At 44.0% G+C, this 20,044-nt stretch overlaps 1 protein-coding gene across 15 annotated transcripts in view; it reads right to left on the minus strand.

The window, feature by feature from the left end:
- The window catches only part of EPB41L3 (erythrocyte membrane protein band 4.1 like 3), a gene marked incomplete at both ends in the record, with an annotated part of 110,809 nt that overhangs the window by 36,607 nt on the left and 54,158 nt on the right, over positions 1-20,044 (minus strand). For all 15 annotated transcript variants that reach the window (XM_080714469.1, XM_080714465.1, XM_080714477.1 and 12 more), the window contains 5 exons: positions 19-116; positions 6,149-6,301; positions 12,969-13,056; positions 14,509-14,727; positions 19,136-19,211. In XM_080714469.1, coding sequence (XP_080570595.1) covers positions 19-116; positions 6,149-6,301; positions 12,969-13,056; positions 14,509-14,727; positions 19,136-19,211 — 634 coding nt within the window. The remainder of the gene's footprint in view (positions 1-18; positions 117-6,148; positions 6,302-12,968; positions 13,057-14,508; positions 14,728-19,135; positions 19,212-20,044) is intronic.

Raw genomic sequence — 20,044 nt, forward strand, 5'->3', positions numbered from 1 at the left:
GAAACGGTCTCGACGTACCTGAAAAACGTGTGGTGCTCGACACAAACTTTCCATAAGCGCTTGGCAGCTCGGTGGTTTGGCAGTTTAAAACCAATGGTGCTTTCAAATTGTTCAAACTAAAAAAAAAAATTCAAAGATAGAGTTGAGTTTGGAATTATGAATACCAGGAACTTTGCAGATAATTTACCAGATCATAATGTCACCGGCAATCTTTTCCTTGCTTACTAAATCAATTGCTGTAGGTAGAATTCAAGCTATACACTTTTAATCATTTAAAGTGATCCCGTCTCTCTCTTTAGTGGGCTGCAGAAATAGGTAACCGAGGTTTGCCTGCACTGAATGCCTTTTAACAAGCCTGGGTTTTATGAAAACTAAACATAAAAAAGAAGAAATTTGGATTCCTTAGAGATCAATTTTTCCTGACCTTATTTTAAAATTTTATTCTCATAGTTTCTCAATGACATGATGACTTCAACTGGAATGCACAGAAATTAACCAACTGTTTATAAAGAAAGTCCAAAGCATACGCCAAAGTGACACTTTTTCTAGTGTTTGACCAGAAATTTGCATATTGCTTAGGAATGTGATGTCAGATTGAGAATTTCATTATAATATTAAATGCTAACCTCCTCCTATTTCTATTTTATATTTAAGGTCCGCGATTGGGAGAGTGGGTTTTCACATTTTCCAGTACACGTAGTTTCCTATAATACTCTACCAGGCATTTGATTTTTCAAGGCAAATTGTCTGATTTTCTGCATAACATTTTTTTTAATATTATTGCAAATGCACAATACGGTTCCAGTTTCTGAAGAGAGCCCACCAGAGGCCAGCAGAGGGCAAGCATCTTAAAGAGGAAAGGCTGGTTGAAAAGACTATGAAACAACCACACTGTTGATATAATCAGTAGCAAAAATAATCTTTGCGGAAGTATGGCGAGGGGGTCCTATGCCTTGCTCAAGGGACCCAGGAATCCTTGATGACTATTTCTTGCTTTTTTTTTTTATGGTACTGGGGATTGAATCCAGAGGCATTCTCCCTTTGAGCTACACCGCCAGCACTTTTTTTTATTTTGGAACAGGGTCTCACTAAGTTACTGAGGCTGGCCTCTAACTTGAGATCCTCCTGTCTTAGCATCTTAGTACTGGGATTGCAGGCGTCTGGCACCATGACCTGCTTGACCACTATTTTTGCTTCCTGGGGTGATGGGGGGGGAAATGGGACATACATCATATGTTGGCCCAACCACCATTGCCTCTCCAAATTTCTTATTCACTCTGGATGTTCATGTCCAGTGGTGGTTGTCAGAGCTGCTGCTGTCCACGGGACAGGGCCAAGCCAGGAGTCTCGAGGCTCCTGACTAATCTGCGTGGCTTTACCCTCCTGCGTCTGACATGACATACACACCATGCTGGGGGAGGGTAGAAACAGGGCCAACTTGTTCTCTGCTGCACATTACCTGCAAGAATTTCTCTTTTTAAATATTTTCAAGACTATTGGCAAATAATAACTGCACAGATATCTGGGGGTACAGAGTGCTATTTCAAAACATACAGGCAGCGTGTGATGCTCAGATCAAGGAAACTGACATATTCACTATCTTAAACACGAACCACTTCTTAGTGTTGGGAACATTCAAAATGCTCTCCCCTAAGAATCTTAAAATAATTGATTTTATCCACCACAGCTACTCTTTCTAGGGGTTTTGAAATAAATGATTAACTTATCAAGTATAGTTATTCTACTGATCACTAAACATCATTCCTCCCATCCCACAGTGCCCCTGTTTGCATTAACCGGCTTCTCTCCATCCCCATCTCTGCCTTCAAAGCTTTTGTAATCACGGTCCTACTCTCTACTTCTCATTAATCTGTGATATTAATACTTTCAGTGGAAAGAGTTAGTGGGAAGTGTCTTGCTGCCCCCGCCCTTGGCACGGACGTGATGCCGGCCTCTAGGTTTCTGAATGTTCACCTCAGTGCACCTTATGTGCTTGCCTCTTCAGAGCCGGTGTGCCAGCCCATACATAGTACTAATAAGGAAGTGCGTGAGCCGGGCGTGGTGGCACACGCTGTCTCAGCTTGGGAGGCTGAGACAGGAGGATCGCAGGCTCAAAGCCAGCCTCCACAACTTAGCGAGACTCCATTTGAAGATTAGAAATAAAATAGGCCTGGGGATGTAGTTCAGAGTTAGGGTACCCATTAGCTCAATCTCCACCATCAAACAAACACCCCCAAAGCAGAGGGGGTGGAAAACAACTTTGGGCTGTTTCCGCCAGAACCCAAACCCTGCAGGGCTAAATCTCATGAAGAGAAGGTGCCAACCGCCACCTCTGCTACTTTGCTTCTTGCTTCAGTGCACCCTGGCAGGTACTCCTCACACCTTTCTGAACTCTTACAAGTCATCATGGGACCCGACTATCAAGTTCAATGTGCTTTCCTTATGTCCTCTCTTTGACACAGAATATTGTTGGTTAGCCACTTGTACTGGTCTGTTTTTTTTTTTTTTATCACTGTGACCAAAGTACAGGAGAAAAGGTTTATTTGAGCTTCTAGTTTTAGAGGTTCAGTCCAATGTTGGCCAGCTCCGGGGTAGAGCCATCCCAGAGGCAGGGCGTGGAAGAGGACAGCTGCTCAGCTCCTGGCAGCCCGGGAGCAGAGAGAGCCAGGGAAAGCGACTGGAACGAGGCCACACCCCCAGCCACCTGTCTTTCCAGAAATGCCCTACAAGTCCATTCAAATGATTATCTATCAAGAAATTACCCACGGATGAGGAAAACATTTTTGCATTGCCACTATATGAGCTTTCCTGAGGGACGTTACACATTCAAAGGACAACACCCTTTTTCCTGACGCTCAGCTGTCATCCGACAGTCTTTGTTCCTTTCATTTCTCTGCCTTTCTTTCTTTCTTTCTTTCTTTCTTTCTTTCTTTCTTTCTTTCTTTCTTTCTTTCTTTCTTTCTTTCTTCAGTACTGGGGATGGAAAACCAGGGGCATTCTACCTCTGAGCTACACTCCCAGCCCTATTTTTTTATTCTTTATTTTTTTTTATTCTTTATTTTTGAAACAGGGTCCCACTAAGTTGCAAAGGGCCTAAGCAGCTGAGGCTGTCCTTGAAAGGCAATCCTCTTGTCTCAGCCTCCCAAATGCTGGGATTTCAAGTGTGAACCACCACGCCCGGCTTTCTGGCGCTTTTTCTTAATCACCCTATGTTTCTCTTCTGCCCATCCCTCTTCCAAGTAGTGGTGTCCCCCCAAATTTTTATTTTAGGGACTTTTCTTCTCCAACTTCCCTTGCTCTTTGAGTGGTTTATACCTTGTCTAAAGCCTGGATTAAAATGTATATAGTTGGTGATTCTGATAAACTTCTTACTAATCGGCCCTGAAGGAATTTCAATCTTTCTCCTAGAAACTCTTCTCTTCTCCCTCTTGTCTGAAACCGTCTCCTTCAACTTCACTCATGCAAATAGAAAACCTCTTGTTATCCTGGACTCTTTTTTTTTTTCTTTTGGTATTGGGGATAGAACCATTCTACCTCCAAGGTACATCGCCAACTCTCTTCTATTTTTTTTTTTTTTTTTTTTTGGTGGTACTGGGGTTCCTGGAAGACCTTCTACCTCTGGGCTACACTCCCAGACCTATTTTATACTTTTTATTTGGAAACAAGGTCTCTTAAGCCAGAGAGGCTGGCTCCGAACCTGCGCGATCCTCCTGTCTCCGCCTCCCAAGCGCGGGGATTACAAGCGTGCGCCACCACGCTCGGCTCTCTTCTATTTTTTTATTTTGAGACAGGGTCTCATTAAGTTTCTGAGGGCCTCAGGCCTCGCTAAGTTGCAGAGGCTGGTCTCTAACCTGCATTCCTCTTGTCTTAGCCTCCCGAGTACCAGGATTACAGTTGTGCACTACCCCTCCCTGCTCTTTTCTCTCTTTTAATTTCTTCTTCCGTCCTATCTCCAAAGACCCACTGGTTCTGCTCCCAAATCCCTCATTCTATCCCCTCAGCCTCTGTCCTGGTTTGGATCCTATCACACTGCATTACTAAGGAGCTGAATTTCATTAAGAAGTCTGTCATTCCAAAATACTCGGCTAGTGCGTCATGTCCTAATTAACCACCTTCCATGGCTCAGTCCTGGATTCTCCCTCGAGCCTTCTCATAACACTCCTCATTCCACATCGACAGAATATCATCTCAGTTGTATCCTGGCATCATGATTTTAAGTGTTGAATCTGTTTCTTGGTTAGAAAGTCTCTTAAAGAGCTGGGCGTGGTGGCGCATGCTTGGAATCTCAGCATTCGAGAGACTGAGCCTGGAGGATCATGGTTTGTGGCCAGTCTCAGCTACTTAGTGAGGCCCTCTGCAACTTAGTGAGACCCTGTTTCAAAAATAAAGAATAAAAATAGGGCAGGGGGGTGTAGCTCGGAGGTTGAATGCCCCTGGGTTCCATCCCCAGTACCGTACACACAATAAAAAAAGAAAATCTCTTAAAGAACAAGGTCATATTTCCTTTCTACTTAATGTCAAACATGTTGCCTAGAAATAAACGGGTGCTTAATAATTGTTTAAGAAATTCAAATGAATTTATATTGGTTATGAGTCCAACATACAATTTTTTAAAAAAATACATTAAAAACACAAGTCCGGGTATTTACATGAAAAGATTACACATTGCACAACTATGGCTTTTATATTTATATTAAACATGATTGCTTGCTTCGTGTGTGTGTGTGTGTGTGTGTGTGTGTGTGTGTGTTGGCAACTGAACCCAGGGTGTTCTGCCTCTGATTTATACTTCCAGTCCTTTTTATTTTTTATTTTGCAACAGGACCTCACTTGAGTGATTGAGGGTCCCTCTACATTGCCGAGGCTGGCCTTGAACCTAAAGTCTTCCCGTCTCAGCCTCCCAAGTATTAGAATTTTGGCATTACAAGTGAGCTTTTAAATTGCATTTTCCACCCAGAAACTCCAGTGGAAAGGAGGCAGATTTGAAGTTAAGAGGTAACTCCGCATTATACCAGAAAATCTGTATTTTCTACCAAGCCATTTTTGAGTTGTGTCCCCAATGTAACATCATACAGTTAGATGAATAAAAGCAGAAGTCACTACTTACACAATGCTCAAACCACTAAGAAACAGAAAAGCATAAGTTGCTCAGAGACTACTGCCCAATGAGTAAGAAAGGGTCAATACTTCTGATTTTTCATCAGTTTCTCTGATTAAAAATAATAAAGCTGTTGGAAACACATCAGGCTGCGGAATATTTACGTAATTCACGCTTCGCATCCTTTATTCTAATCTTTCTTAGATCTTAAGCTCGCTGCTGCCAAGATTTCCATGTTAGGGTGTAGAAAGATGTGCAGAAAAAATACAGAGGTGCTGGGTTTAGAAACATATGACCCAACGGGAAGAGAAGAGAGCTATTCATCAAGGCTGGGGTGCACAAAAAATGATTTGGAAATTCTGATTTTATATTAAGCTGTATTTTTAAAAACCCTTTTAACTGCCAGGTGTGGTGGCACACACCTGCAGTCCCAGTATTTGGGAGGTTGAGACAGGAGGATTACATTTCCTACCAAGAAACTCCGGTGGAGAGGCAGATTTGAAGTTAAGAGGTAACTCAATTTATACCAGAAAATCTGTAACTGCACAGCTAAAAAAATATGACTTTAAATTTTGAGTTTTGCCCCTAATGTAACAGCACACCAAGTACGCAAATAATTCAGCAATGTCGTGCAAATCTCAGCAACCTACTGAGACTGCTAAAGAAAAACAACAAAATAAAATTAAAAGGGCTGAAGGTGCAGCCTGGAGGTGGAATGCCCCTGGGTTCAATCCCCAGAAAACACACACACACACACACACACACACACACACACACACTCACACACACTCCAAAATCTAACAACAAACAAAATTAAAAAAATCCCTTTTAATTAGTGTATGCAGTAAGAAAAGATTAGAATACATAATATGAAAGAGAACATTTATTTATTACTATTTCCTGGGCAAACCTACAACAGATTCTCTCAGGCATTTAGACATCATTCACCATGCCCCACAGAGCTGGCAACTTGTGAGCAGCAGATGTGAATTTTCGTGTGCTGGGAGGGACCCTTCTTCCCCCTGCACACGTAAACGAGGGTGTACGCACCTCTCCCGGCCGGATCTTAATGTAAAAGTTATTTCGTTTGTAGGAAATCTTTAGAACCTTGGGCCAGGCAAATCGGTTTATTCTGAGCCGGTCACGATATATCAGCAGACCACTCGCACACACTCCTAACATGATCTCTACTCCTTCCGAATCCTAAAGAAAAGGGGAGAGAAACAACAAGTCAGTCATCTCCCTGGCTCCCAGTCTGCGCTGGGTACAAGACTTACACCATCGCGACAGTGCCTGTACTTGAATAATTTAAATATGACAAATACTGCAGCCAGTTTTAAACAATCCCATTAAATAAGAGCCCCTTTGAGGATGACATCTGTCACCGTGGAGGTTTGCTGGAGTCAGATGTGCTCTCTGGGAGAGCTTAGTGGGCTGAACACCGCACCCAGCGCAGGCCTCGCAGGGGCCGGTGTGATAGTGACGGGCCACAGGCGGGCACGCTGGGCACTGTTCTGCTCGGTGCGTGCCAACTCTGCTGATCTTCCCCGTGCTGGGTAGTTTCCGCCATCCTCCCATGGTGCCGATGAAGAAACAAAGTATCAAGTCCCAGCTGCACACGTGCTCGCTGGTTCCAGAAGCAGAATTTTAGCTAATATTATACAAACAATAGGAGTCTTGACCTCTCCTTTGGGCACTTTGAGTACTGTTATTTCAAAAAGAGTCTCTTTTTTTTTTTTTTTTTTTTGCGGGCCTGGGGATGGAACCCAGGGGCATTCGACCTTCGAGCTACACCACCTGTCCTAATTTTTATTCTTTATTTTCAAAAAGGGTCTCACTGAGCTGCAGAGGGCCTCACTGAGGAGCTGAGGCTGTCCGCAAACCTGGGTCCTCCGGTCTCAGCCTCCCGAATGCTGGGATTACAAACGTGCACCGCCACGCCCGGCTGGGTCTCTTCATTTTTCATACTTTATTGGTGCAACCTAATTCTACATTACAGTGGGATTCAAGGCCATACAGACATACCTGGTGTGTCCGCTCCAGACCATCTTCGTCCTTCCCACGCACGTTAGTGAGATTGGTGGTGAACCTGCTGCTAGGAGGTGACCCGGCTTAAGCTGTCCCCGCCTCAGCCCTCATTCCTCCCCTCCCACCCCCTCTCCCAGCTCCCTGCTTCCACTGGTTTCGCCCCTCATTTGTCTGAAGTCCCAATTTAGCTTTCCCTATGACAGGAAAACTTCGACCCCTGACTTTCTGAGATGGGCTGATGGCATTTATTCCCTAGTGCCACCCATTTTCTTGCAAACGAGAAAAGCCTGTTCTTCATCACGGCTGAGTAAAGTTTCATTGTGTTCTGTAGAGACCACATCTTCGTTATCCATTCACCTGCTGATGGGCACCTAGGTTGGGCCCGTGTACTAGACCGGTCCTGTATAATAATGCCATGTAGGTCAGCATTGGGAATGGTGCCGCTATGCACATGGGTGTGCGTGGATCACCATCGCATTCTGACTTCGTTTCTCTTGGAGATGGTGGGGAGAGGTAAGGCTGGGCCACACGGTGGCTCCACTCCTAGTCTTTTGAGGGAGCTCCACACTGATCTCCAGAGCGGTGGTACTGACTTACGATTCCACCAATGGTCCTTCACATGCCATTATTTTCAGAGTAAAATGTACACATAAAATAGATTTTTTTGTCCCAATGCGCTCCCTGCAGCACCCTTCCATACACCCTTAGAAACATGACTTGTGTCCATAAGTATAGAAACTGCATACAGTTTCTTGAAAAATGGGCCAGAACTATCATCGCAGCTTTCTTTGGCACCCTGTGCCTTTCACCTTTGGTAATTTTCTAGGGGTGTGTGATGCCCAGAGGTTGTCAGCTGTCTATCAAGCTCAAGAGATACACAGTGTATAATCTGTCTGTAATCTGCCCTTGTTAAATGTGTTCCTTTGAAATCAGGGTAAAATGATGTCTGGGGGGAAAAGACAGGATCAAGGCAGGCCTATCTATCTATCTATCTATCTCACTGCCTGTTGGAAGCATAGGGCAGGAGGGTCACAGGTTGGTCACACCTCGGAAGGCTTTTCTGTCTCATATTGACAGGGCCATCCCTGAGATTACTGGCTTTGCAGTACCATTAAAGCAGAGATGGAGGGCCGGGCCTGGTGGCACCGGTTATCATCCCAATGCTCGGGAGGCTGAAACAAGAGGATTGTGAATTGTGGTCAGCCTTAGATACTTAGTGAGACCTTCTGCAACTTAGTGAGACCTTGTTTCAAAATAAAGAATTGAAAATAGGGCTGAGGGTAGAACTCAGAGGTAGAATGACCCTGAGTTCCATTCCCAGTACCACCTCCCCCCCCAAAAAAAAAAAAAAAAGCAGAGAGGGAGACTGGCACAGTGGCACACAGTACTGGCAGGCTGAGACAGAAGGATCACAGGTTTGAGGCCAGCCTTAGCAACTGAGCAAGACCCTGTTTCAAAATAGGAAAAAAAAAAAAAAAAAAGAACTCAGGGTATAGCCCAGAGGCAGAACACCCCTGGGTTCATTCCCTAGTGCGAGGCCAGCCCAAGATGGACATTTCCAGAATCAAAAGTAAAGATGTTGGTCTCTCTCTGGGAAACATTACGTTTACCAACAGAATATAATTGCTTTAGAATGAAGTATCTTACCTTGGAAACATATTATTCCATCGGATACAGAATTACTGTACAGGGATGGTAGGATATTACCATATAATAAAATTAGAGGAGCGCTCAAGGACCAGAAGCTGCCCCTGTTAATAGAAGGCTCTGCTGACAGTACTACCGCCTGGTGTTCACGGGCTGCTGGTCCGATCGATCGTTGAGTGCCAGCCCCTCTGTTCCCATGAGCTCAGAGGTGAGCAGCTCGTGCCAGGGTGGGAGGGCAGGCAGGAGGAGGGGCCAACTCAAGAGCCGCTCTTTGATTCATTCGATTTGAGATACAGAAGACATGTCTAGGAAATAGCCTTTGGTCTATGGGGGGGGGGTCTAATAGAACCTTTTTTACTATGATCTATTTTTACATCACCACAAGTGCCACTGGTTATAGGAAATGGTGTCTCTTCCTGGGGAAAAGGAAGAAGGCACACACACCGCCTCTTCCTGTCTCCTCTAACGTTTGCTTTTCTGTGCCCCCAAATCAGTCTGTTAGGGGTCAGATACCCCTTAGCAAATGGTGCTGGAGCAACCTCCCCTGTCTTCCTTCCCCTGGAGATCTTAGCCGGCTGAGAGCAAAGCTCCGATTTCTCTCTGAAACCTCGTGGCCAGCACAGCGCCTATCCAGCACGGGCCAGCAATTGGAAGCAAAGGTGAGCAGGAAATGTAAGTGGCAGGACTCGGAGGGGCTTTAAAAATCGAATGCAATGTCTAGTTTATCATCGCACAGCAACGACAATAAAAAAGAACCTTCTCATAACAAACGTTCCGCCACAGACCAGGGTAAGAAGTTAGTTTGATCAATTTTTGGCATTAGAAGCTGTAATAGCTTTTCTTGAGGAAAGGTGCATTTCCCTGTCAACAGATGCATTAAGCTCCTGTTAGCAGCAGCGCTGAAGGAAACTTGGATAGTTCACGCTGTCACCATGAAGAAGGGCCATGCTCTCCCATTCGCTTAGAATCCCGAGGGTACCGTGCAATCCTTCGGTATCTTGTGGTTCATGGGGCATTTACATCTACATTTTATTATCGTACACGACATATATGACCGAGACAAAGCCCATTACTAACATCACGTAACAAAGACATACTTCCTAAGTAAAAACCAAAGTATTTAGAGTATTTTCCCCAAGAAAAGGACCTGCGTCTAATAGGGGAATTTACTTTTTACACCGAGTTGTGGCATCCAAGACCACGATTCAGAATGTTTAAACGGGTCATAAAGCTTAGGGACTTTTGTGTCATCAATAGAAGAGAAGAATGTCGCTTAGTGCTGGAAATTGGCTCTAATTTAATTCAGTAAATTTCCTCCTTGAACTGATGGAGTGCGGCTGCATGGGAAAACGGGGTTGACAACTGAATCATCTGTGATACTTAATATTCAGATAAAACCCTGTAACGGGCCACATTTGCGCTTCCTTGGTTCTCTTCCTTAATTGGCATAATTTCAAATCATATTACTGAATGACAAAGGGACCGTCTGCTTTGATTCCGTAGCTATAGCAATGTGAAGCAATTTTACTTTTACCAAGAAGAACACGGATGCATCCTGAGTTGCACTTTTCTAAATGTATGCTCTAATCTTTTATTTATTTATTTTCAAGGCGGTAAATGAATCAAAGTGCACGATATGAGTCAAAAATAACTTATTCACTTCATTTCCTTTTTGTTTCCTTATCTTAGCCAGCTGGGGGAAGACTTGAAAATAAATTAGAGGAAGGAAGGAAGGAAGGAAGGGAGGGAGGAAGGAAGGAAGGAAGGGAGGGAGGGAGGGAGGGAGGAAAAAAGCCAGCCAAGTGTGGTGGTGCACACCTATAATCCCAGTCCTTGGGAGGCAAGACAGAATCACAGGGGGGAGGGTCGCCTCAGCAAACCTAGTGTCTGGTTCTCCTTTGTATTTTGATATCTTTACCCTCACTTACACCTGGCATAAAATAGAAAAGACATTCATTATCTGAGCGCAAAATAACTGAAAAGGTATAATAATGACCCAGTAAATAAACAGAGCTACTGTTTATACACTGTTGTGAAAATATTCAAATGGCAGAGAGCTAGGCAGTCAATGTATCAGTACATCCGGGGCAGAGGCCCTGGCCAAGTCTTGGGGATCTTGCTAAGTGCCCAAGCCTTAGAGATGCTCCTCTGTGACGTACAAGATGATCCACAGACATCACCAATGAAACCTGCATTGGCCCAGTGGACAACATTTTCTTGTCCTAGGTCACTGCTGATGGGTTTGCTCTCAGATGTCAACCAAAGAGCAGCCCCGCTTCCAGCAACTAAACGTACAGAGCATAGATTTTCCTCTGTTGATCATCAGAGGTGGGATGTTTGCTTGAAAACCACCAGCTGCAATATTCTTCATTTCTAGACCCTACCCCTGACCATGGAAGACACTGGCTTGCCTGAAAGCCTGGAATTACCTTCTTTTGAGTCCTAGAGTGAAAAGAATGAAATTGGTATTGTCTATTAGAGGTCAAACCCACCTCCCTATGGAGGAGCAATATGATCTTGTCAGCCAGAATCAGAATAGACTACCCCTGAACATTAAATATTGACCTTTTAATCACAGCCAAAGTGCCAGAATCCATCTCTAGAATCTTAGCAAATTGCATGCTTTGCTGATATAAGTTGTTATAAAAGCTTCCCTTGTATTTCCACGGGACTTTTATTCATGGCTTTTTAAATAGTAGCTAGCAGACCACATGCTCATTTTCTCACTGCTAAAACGTATGGAGAGAGCTGGGCGTGGTGGCACACGCTTGTAATCCCCGCGCTTAGGAGGCTGAGACAGGAGGATCGCACAGGTTCGAAGCCAGCCTCAGCTACTTAGTGAGGCTTTCGGCAACTTAGTGAGACCCTGTTTCAAAATAAAATATAAAATAGGGCTGGGAGTATAGCCCGGAGGTAGAAAGCCTCTGGGCTCCACCCCCCAGTACCACAAAAAAATAAAAATAAGAATAAAAAATAAAATAAAAAGTATGGAGAGTCTAGTAAAAGTATGACATGGAGTGAAAGCCTCTCTATTTATCCTAAAAACTGACCCTCTCCTACAGTTTGAATTCATCTCCTCTCTTCCCAAGGCACATCTTCAACATGGTACCCACTACCAGTCCATGAGACCATCCCAAGCCTGGATGGCTATTTTAGTTGGACTGTTAAAATCTTATTTGAAAGTGTGGGTCATATGTCAGCATGTTTAAACTTCAGAGACGGAATTCCTCAAAATCAGCCTGAATTTGCTGAGAGCCTGGAGGGTTTCCAGAAGGGGGGCATAAGCACTGGCTGACATAGGACAGATGTGATGCTTGGGTCTTGGGCCACAGGCTAAGTTTAGATGATGGGAAAGAGGGAGCATGGCAGTCCAGACAAAGAAAGGCACATTCAGGGAAAGGGCAGAGACAGGGCCTGGATGGAGCAGAGTTTATGGCACAGAATGGAAGATGCTGTTGCCACAGGAAAGGCAGGGTGGCTAAGCGCGTGTGGTCAGGATAAGCTTCCAGCGGAACCGACATGCCATCAGAGGCCTGGCCTACCATGGGCTTTTATGGGCTTAGCCAATGGGTCAAAATAAGTTTTTAGCTGATGGGTAAAATAGGCTTGAACCCTGAAGAGTAAAATCTGCAATGAAAAACTGGGGCTTAAAAGGCAAACACGGATTTAGACCCTCAAAGGTTTTTTTTTTCATTAACCAAAGTAAAGACTTACATTAAAAATGACACTGGTGCCAGGCGTGGTGTTACATGCTTGGAATCACAGTACTTGGGAGGTTGAGACAGGAGGATTACAGGTTCCTGGCTAGCCTCAACTACTTAGTGAGGCCCTCTGCAACTCAGTGAGACCCTGTTTCAAAGTAAAGAATAAAAACAGGACTGGGAGTGTAGCTCAGAGGTAGAATGCCCCTGGGTTCTATCCTCGGTACCACACATACACCAAAAAATAATAATAATGACACCGTATTAAATAGTGTGGAGCTGGGCGTGGTGGAGTATGCTTGTAATCCCAGTATTTGGGAGGCTGAGACAGGAGGATCCGGGTTCGTGGCCAGCCTCAACAACTTACTCTGTCCCTGACTCAATAAAGAATAAAAAATAGGACTGGGGGTGTATCTCGGAGGTAAAATGCCCCTGGGTAAAATATCCAGTACTGCAAAAAAAAAAAAAAAAGTCTTAGATTCAAAGCCACATACCTTGGCATGGTGTAAATCTACCCCGTACATGGAGAGTTTTTTGGCATTCTCCAAAAAATGCATCTCTGCTTCTGCTGGCATCATTCCTCTGATTAGGATAAAAAACAACAACAAAATATGTGTCACAAGGCTGCTTTTCTTTCTTATCAGTTAGAATTAAAGAGCATTTAGATGACGTTCTTTCTTCCTATCAGCTGGCTGCTTTTCCTCTGTCTGGTGGGGCTGCAACGCTTCCCACTTACTCTCCTGCGATCTTAAAAGAAAACACCCCCTGGGCACTGGCAGATCCAGGCTGAGCATCTCCGACTCAAAAATCCAAAATTGGAATAAGTTTTAGTTCCAACATAATGCCCCAGGTGGAAAATTCCACACCTGACCTCAAGAAAGGGCCACAGTCAAAACCGAGGAGTGAGCTGGGCGGGGTGGCATATGCTTGAAATATCGGCACTTTGGGAGGCTGAGACCAGACCAGAGGACCGCAGGTTCAAGCACAGCCTCAGGCTCTCAGCAACTTAGTGTTTCCAAATAAAGTATAAAATAGGTCTGGGAGTATAGTCTGGAGGTTGAAAAGCCCCTGGGTTCCACCCCCAGTACCACACACACACACACACACACACAAGAAAAATAATAATTTTAAAAAAGGGTGGGAGTTACAGCTCAGAAGTAGAATGCCTCCGGATTAAATCCCCTACATTGCAAACAAAACAACAAAAAACCCAGATGTGATTAAAAAAAAAAAAGTGCAAAAATGACCTTCATACTCGGGCGTGGTAGCAGGAGCTTATAATTCCAGTACTTGAAATTGCAGGTTCGAGGCTAGCCTCAGCTACTTAACGAGGCCTTCTGCAACTCAGGGAGACCCTGTTTCAAAATACAGAATTAAAAAAAAGCGGGGGATGTAGCTTGGAGATAGACTACCCTGGGTTCAATCTCCAGTACTGCAAAAAAAAAAAAAAAAAAAAAAAAAAAAACAACAACAACAACAACAACAAAAAACCCTTTAAGCTGTATAATGTCTATATAAAACATAATTTTTTTTTTGTTGAAACTTGGATCCCATCCCAAGATATCTCATATATATGTTTATACACAAATATTTTAAAATCTCCCCAAATACCTGAACTCCTTGATTTCAAGCGTTTTGGACAAGGGATGCTCAACTTGGACATAGGAAAAGAGGAGCCAGAAAAATGGATTTATGGATTTAGAGGAAAATGTTACAGATGAACTCCTGGGTGTAGGTAGAGCTGGCCTACCCAGAACTTTCCCATATACAGACTTTCACCCCGCTAAAGTCCCTCTCTGTTTTTAAATATACTTTTACTGACGCTCGCTAGCAATAATCATGCACACGCGGTGTTTCCCTCGGGTCCTACCCCGCTCTCTGCTCTTCCACGCACAAGTCACTGAGAAAGTCCCATTCTTAAGGCGCTGAAATGAAGCCTGGGAAGAGCCGCTGCCAGATGCTGCCCCAGGCCCAGCCCAGCGCTGCCCGATGCCGCCCCAGGCCCGGCCAGCGCCCGCTCGCAGCCGCGCTCACCTGTGGCTCTTGTGCAGCTCTATAACCTTATCCTCCAGCTCTTTAGTGTGGTTCGGGGCAAAGCGGAACTCGCTGATGTAATCACTCCCACATTCGTCCGGGTCGTAGTCTCCAAGTTCTGACTGGACGGTGTAGGAGCCCAGCAGGGCGAGGGTCACAAAGGAACAGGGCAGCCTTCCGGACACGATGTCGTCCCGCAGCTGTAGGCAGAGGTAGTACCTTCCAGGAGCCAGAAGGACAGGAGGACAGGTCAGCATCGGGCCACACGCCAAGGAGATGGGTCAGCAAATGGTGGCTAAACGGCTTCCCCATCCAACAATCACTGCAGGACCACTTTCTACCATCGCTACTTTTTTTTTTTTTTTGCGGGTCTGGGGATGGAACTCAGGGGCATTTGACCTCTGAGCTATACCCCCTACTCCATTCTTTATTCTTTATTTTAAAACAGGGTCTCACTAAGTTGTGGAGGGCCTCACTAAGTAGTAGCTGAGGCTGTCCGCGAATCGCAATCCTCCAGTCTCAGCCTCCTGAATGCTGGGATGACAAGTGTGCCCACCATGCCCGGCTTCCCATCGCTATATTTTGATAGTTATTTTATTTATATTTGATCTAGATGTAAGGGGAAAACACTAGGCTACAAAATATAATATCTAAGGGCACCTAGAAGATGAGAATGTTCATAATAAAGTACAAAGTAAAAGAAATCCGAAGATTTGTATTTTCCCAATTTTTTTTGTGTGTGTGGTACTAGGGATGGAGCCCAGGGGCATTCTACCTCCAAGCTGCACCCTCAGCCCTAGTTTTTATTCTTTATTTTGAAACAGGGTTTCACTGAGTTGCAAAGGGCCTCATAAGTAGCCGAGGCTGTCCTTGAACCGCAATCCTCCTGTCTCAGCCTCCCAAATGCTGGGATTACAAGTGTACACCAACACGCCTGGTTTCCTAACGTCTTTTAAAATAACTTTTCAAAGCAAATGAACAATGTGCGACGTACTTCCAGAATTCCTTCACTGGGAGATTATAATATAAAGATGCTTTTTATAATGCTTTATAATATAAAGGTGTGTTTTGCTTTATAATACAAAGATGCTGCTTTTTGAACACAGTAGGGAGAATATGAGCAGGCTGAGAGCACAGGTCACCTCTGGGCTGGACACCAGCATCCTGGAGCCCCCGCCCCCGCCCCAGGCTCCCATCCTGCCACGGCCGAGCTGATCCACAAGAACCTGCGGGTAAGAGGGAAGAACCCTAGAGCTACGAAGGAACCTGAGGAAATACTCGTGAGGGAGGCGGACGCTTGAGGCATCACTCCAGAAAACACTGCAGGCGAGGAACAACGGGGCTGCTGGATGGTCCAGCCTGCTCTTAAGCTGCTGGGTCCCGAGCTGGTCAAACGAGGCCTCATTTTAGCATCAGGATGACAGAACTTTCCATGGGACCGAGACTGTAGCTGTGTCTCTATTAACTCAACAGCTCTGCCTCTATCAACTCTCTTCTCATTTGCCTGCATTTTTGATCAGATTATCTCTGTGTGCTTCTTTTTTCTATGAGCTATATCCCCCAGTCCTATTTTTTAGTTTTTTAAATTATTTTATTTTATTTTTTTTTTTTTTGGTGGTACTGGGGATGGAACCCAGGGGCCTTCTATCTTCGGGCTACACTCCCAGACCTATTTTATATTTTATTTGGAAACAGGGTCTCTTAAGCCAGCTGAGACTGGCTTTGAACCTGTGTGATCCTCCTGTCTCAGTCTCCCAAGCGCGGGGATGACAAGCGTGCGCCACCATGCCTGGCAGTTTTTTTTTTATTTTTTGAAACAAGGTCTCACTGAGTTGTGAAGAGCCTCACTAAGTAGCTGAGGTTGACTGCTGACCGTGATCACCTGGTCTCCACCTCCCAAATGCTGGGATTACAAGCACGAGCCAGCCACCACGCCCGGCCTGTATGCTTTTTTTTAAATTGGTGCATTGTAGTCATCCATCTTAATGGGGTACAGGATGGTGGAGGCACACACACACACACACACACACACATCACTCATTTAGCCCGTCCTCCACTCCAACCCCATTCCTTCCCCCTCCCTCCTCCTCATGTTTGATTTAGTAACTGACTTTGACATACTTGTTAATGCACATCGTTGTACATTAGAGAATTTCCCTCTTCCCTCCCCCACCCCTCAGATAGGTCGCCTTATTTGCTCCTCTGTGGTTTCTTCTTCTTGGTCTAGAGTTCCTCGTATGACCCTTTTCTCTCCCTAGCTTCCACATATTAGGAAGGCATCCGATTTTCAACTTTTTGTGACTAATCTCATAATGTTCTCCAGTTCCATCTATTTCCCCACAAATTATGTGATTTTGTTCTTCTTTATGGCTGAGTAAAATTCATCTCCTTATAATAAGTATTTTCTCCTGTTTTAGGTATTTATTTTTATTTAGGTATCTTCCTAGAAACACACTGATCTGAATACTAACTTTGAAGAACTACTAAATTAGTATCTGAGAATTTTGTCTCTAAGTAAACATTTCTTAAACTGGAAAAACAGAAACATTTTTAAACTGGAGAAATAGAAACTATGTTCCATATGGTTTTGCCTTGGTATTATAAAATATCACCATCAATAGCTGACTTGTCTTCTCTGTTATTTTGTTATTCAGATTTATAAGAGCTGCACATTTCTGTAATCCTAGTCCTTGGGGGTCTGATACCAGAGGATCGCATGTTCAAAGCCAGCCTCAGCAACTTAGAGAGACCCAGCTTTCAAATAAAAAATAAAAACAGTCTAAGGGTGTAGCTTGGAGGTAAAATGCCCCTGGGTTCCATCCCCAGCAACACACACACACACACACACACACACACACACACACACACACACACGTTTATAGACATAATATCAATTGCAACAAAACCCCAGGGTTACATGTTGACATTGCAAAAAACCCCAAGGTTAAGTGTTAATACTGACGATTTTTAATAATACCTACCACACACTTTTCATATAAGAAATGAATTGTTATTCTGTTGAAACAGACTATTATCACCAAATCTTAAGGTCCCCTCTAAGTCTAATTTTGGGCTTCTGTAAAATATCCATGTAACCCAGAGATAATTAACTCTTAAGCATTTAACAGGTTCTACAAACATTGCACAGGAGATAGAAAGGAATCATTTGCTAAACTTTCAAATCCAGCCGTGTGTAGGCTCTACAAACACAAATTCTCCATAATGAAATAGCTTATCAATATTGACAAAAAAGTATCTTTATGAGAAATGATTTCTTGCTGCCAATACAAAAGAAATCCTCTGGAACTAATTGCTACTGTTCTTCTAATATGTTGAAATTATTCTCAATTGCAGCAAATGACTAAGCTGTTTCTTTCTTTTCCTTTTTTTTGTGGTACTGGGGCTTAGAGTAGTTCCCCTTTAACGAACATCCGAGAAGGATGCGAGGTCAACTCCGGAAACGCTGCACACAGGGGTCATTTTATATGATCATAAACTCGCTACCAAACAGCATGGTCAGGGATCTAAGGCAGAATGCAGAGAGGTCTAGCCTTTCTGCCATGAGATTATCTCAAGAAGTCAATGGTCTGCAACCCAGAATAGTCACCTCACCCGGATGTGACCGCCTGGGTACACTGACTGCAAACCTCCAGTCTCTGCAACGATGAGAATTAAATTTCTAGCCGGGCGTGGTGGCGCACATTTGTAATCCCAGCATGGGCGTGGTGGCACACATTTGTAATCCCAGCATTTGGGAGGTTGAGACAGGAGGTTCCCGGTTCGCGGCCAGCCACAGATACTACTTAGTGAGGCCCTCTGCAATTCAGTGAGATCCTGTTTCAAAATATAGAATGAAAAATACGGCTGGGGGTGTAGCTCAGAGGTAGAATGGCCCTGGGTTCCATCTCAGTACCTCAAAAAAAAAAAAAAAAAAGAAAAGAAAAAGAAAAAGAAAAAGAAAAAGAGAATTAAATTTCTGTTATTTCTAAATCACTCAGTCTCTGGTACCCCATAAGAGCAGCCCAGGAGGACTAAGCCACCCAGCACGGTTTTATAAAGGGAATCCTTTTCACGCTCTAAGTTTAGCCACCAAACAAGACTATTTTAATGTTAGCTGCCTTTTTTAACGTCTTCTTTCCAGAGAACAAACGAATCATTCCTTGTACACACAGGGGATGGAAAGTAAACTCTTACATTTATATGTGCTTTTCGGATCTGTGGAAGTGTGATTTTTAAACAGCTGTGCATTATCAGGTTGGTTGTGTACACAGCATTAAGGGTCTATAGACAGTTTTACCCTGCATTAAAAGCAGAACACTAAGAACTGCTATATCATTTGAGGCTGAATCCCGTCCAATTTGGCTGCAGTGGGCGGGAGACAGTATCTCAATTCTGCATGTTTCTACCAGGGTCAGGCAGCCGGAAATATCAGCCTTGCACCAGAGATTCAACTAAGAACACACAGGATCTTCCCATCAGACGTCTGTTCTCATTCAGTCGCCTCTCATTTGGCGTTCAAGCGTAGATGCTCGTGAGGCAACCCGATACAAACACTCTCTGCTCCAGGGCCCTTAGGAGGACCATCTCTCCCAACATGGAGGCCTTTTCCTGGCCAACATTCAAATACCTGGTGATATCTTCAGAGAGCTGGGCGGGGTCTGGCGGGTAAAATTTCACATTAAATGAAAAGTGCCAAGCACCACCTGTAGGGATAGGAAAAAAAATAAATTAAAACAGTGGGAAAGTACTCCCTGATACTTTGAATTCTAATGGATAACTAGAACCACCTCAACTCCAAATATTAACAGCCAGGCAACTTTGCATCATTGATGGCAAACAAGTATTTATTAATTTAAATCCACAGATTCATAGATAAGTCTGAAACCTCATCTAATTTCTAATCCTTCTCTTTTATAAGTCCCTTACTGGCAAATCCCTTACTAGCAAGAAAATTGACCAAACTTCCTCCCTTCCTGAGGATCAAAGATAAGCCTCTAGAAGAAGTAGAAAACGTAAGTGATACGGATAATCCTCCATCAGGTAAAGCCTGGAAACGGCCGGATTTATTGCCGTGAAACTCTGCATAGCTGGCACACTACAGACACAATTCCTGTTTTCTTTGTGCTGTCTGTTTTGTTGTTACAAGTCAAATCCCATTATAATAAATGTCAAAGGACTAGACGACATAGTTTTATTTTATGGGAAAGGTTGGCTTTAGTGAATATTGCTTTAATAAGCAGGTTGTTCTGCTGGCTGTTGAAAATTCTTTGCTTGCTCAGGGAAATTTTTGATGCAATAGATATGTGAGTGTAGTCTGTGCATTACCCAACTCTACCTCCCCCAGCAATGACTCCATCGGGTCTTCTTTCTATACCAGTCTTTGTCCTGTGACATCTGCTTGAGGGCTCTCTAACATTACAAAGGGTCTGCAGATGTTAGCTCAGGCGTCTCTCTATTGTCTATAAATATCCTCAAAATACTATTTAGCCTTCTTAGGCTCTCTGTTTTTTTATTTTTTGTGATACTAGGGATTGAA

This window comes from Muscardinus avellanarius, assembly GCF_963383645.1.
Source record: "Muscardinus avellanarius genome assembly, chromosome: 17".
In the NCBI taxonomy this organism is placed as follows: domain Eukaryota; kingdom Metazoa; phylum Chordata; class Mammalia; order Rodentia; family Gliridae; genus Muscardinus; species Muscardinus avellanarius.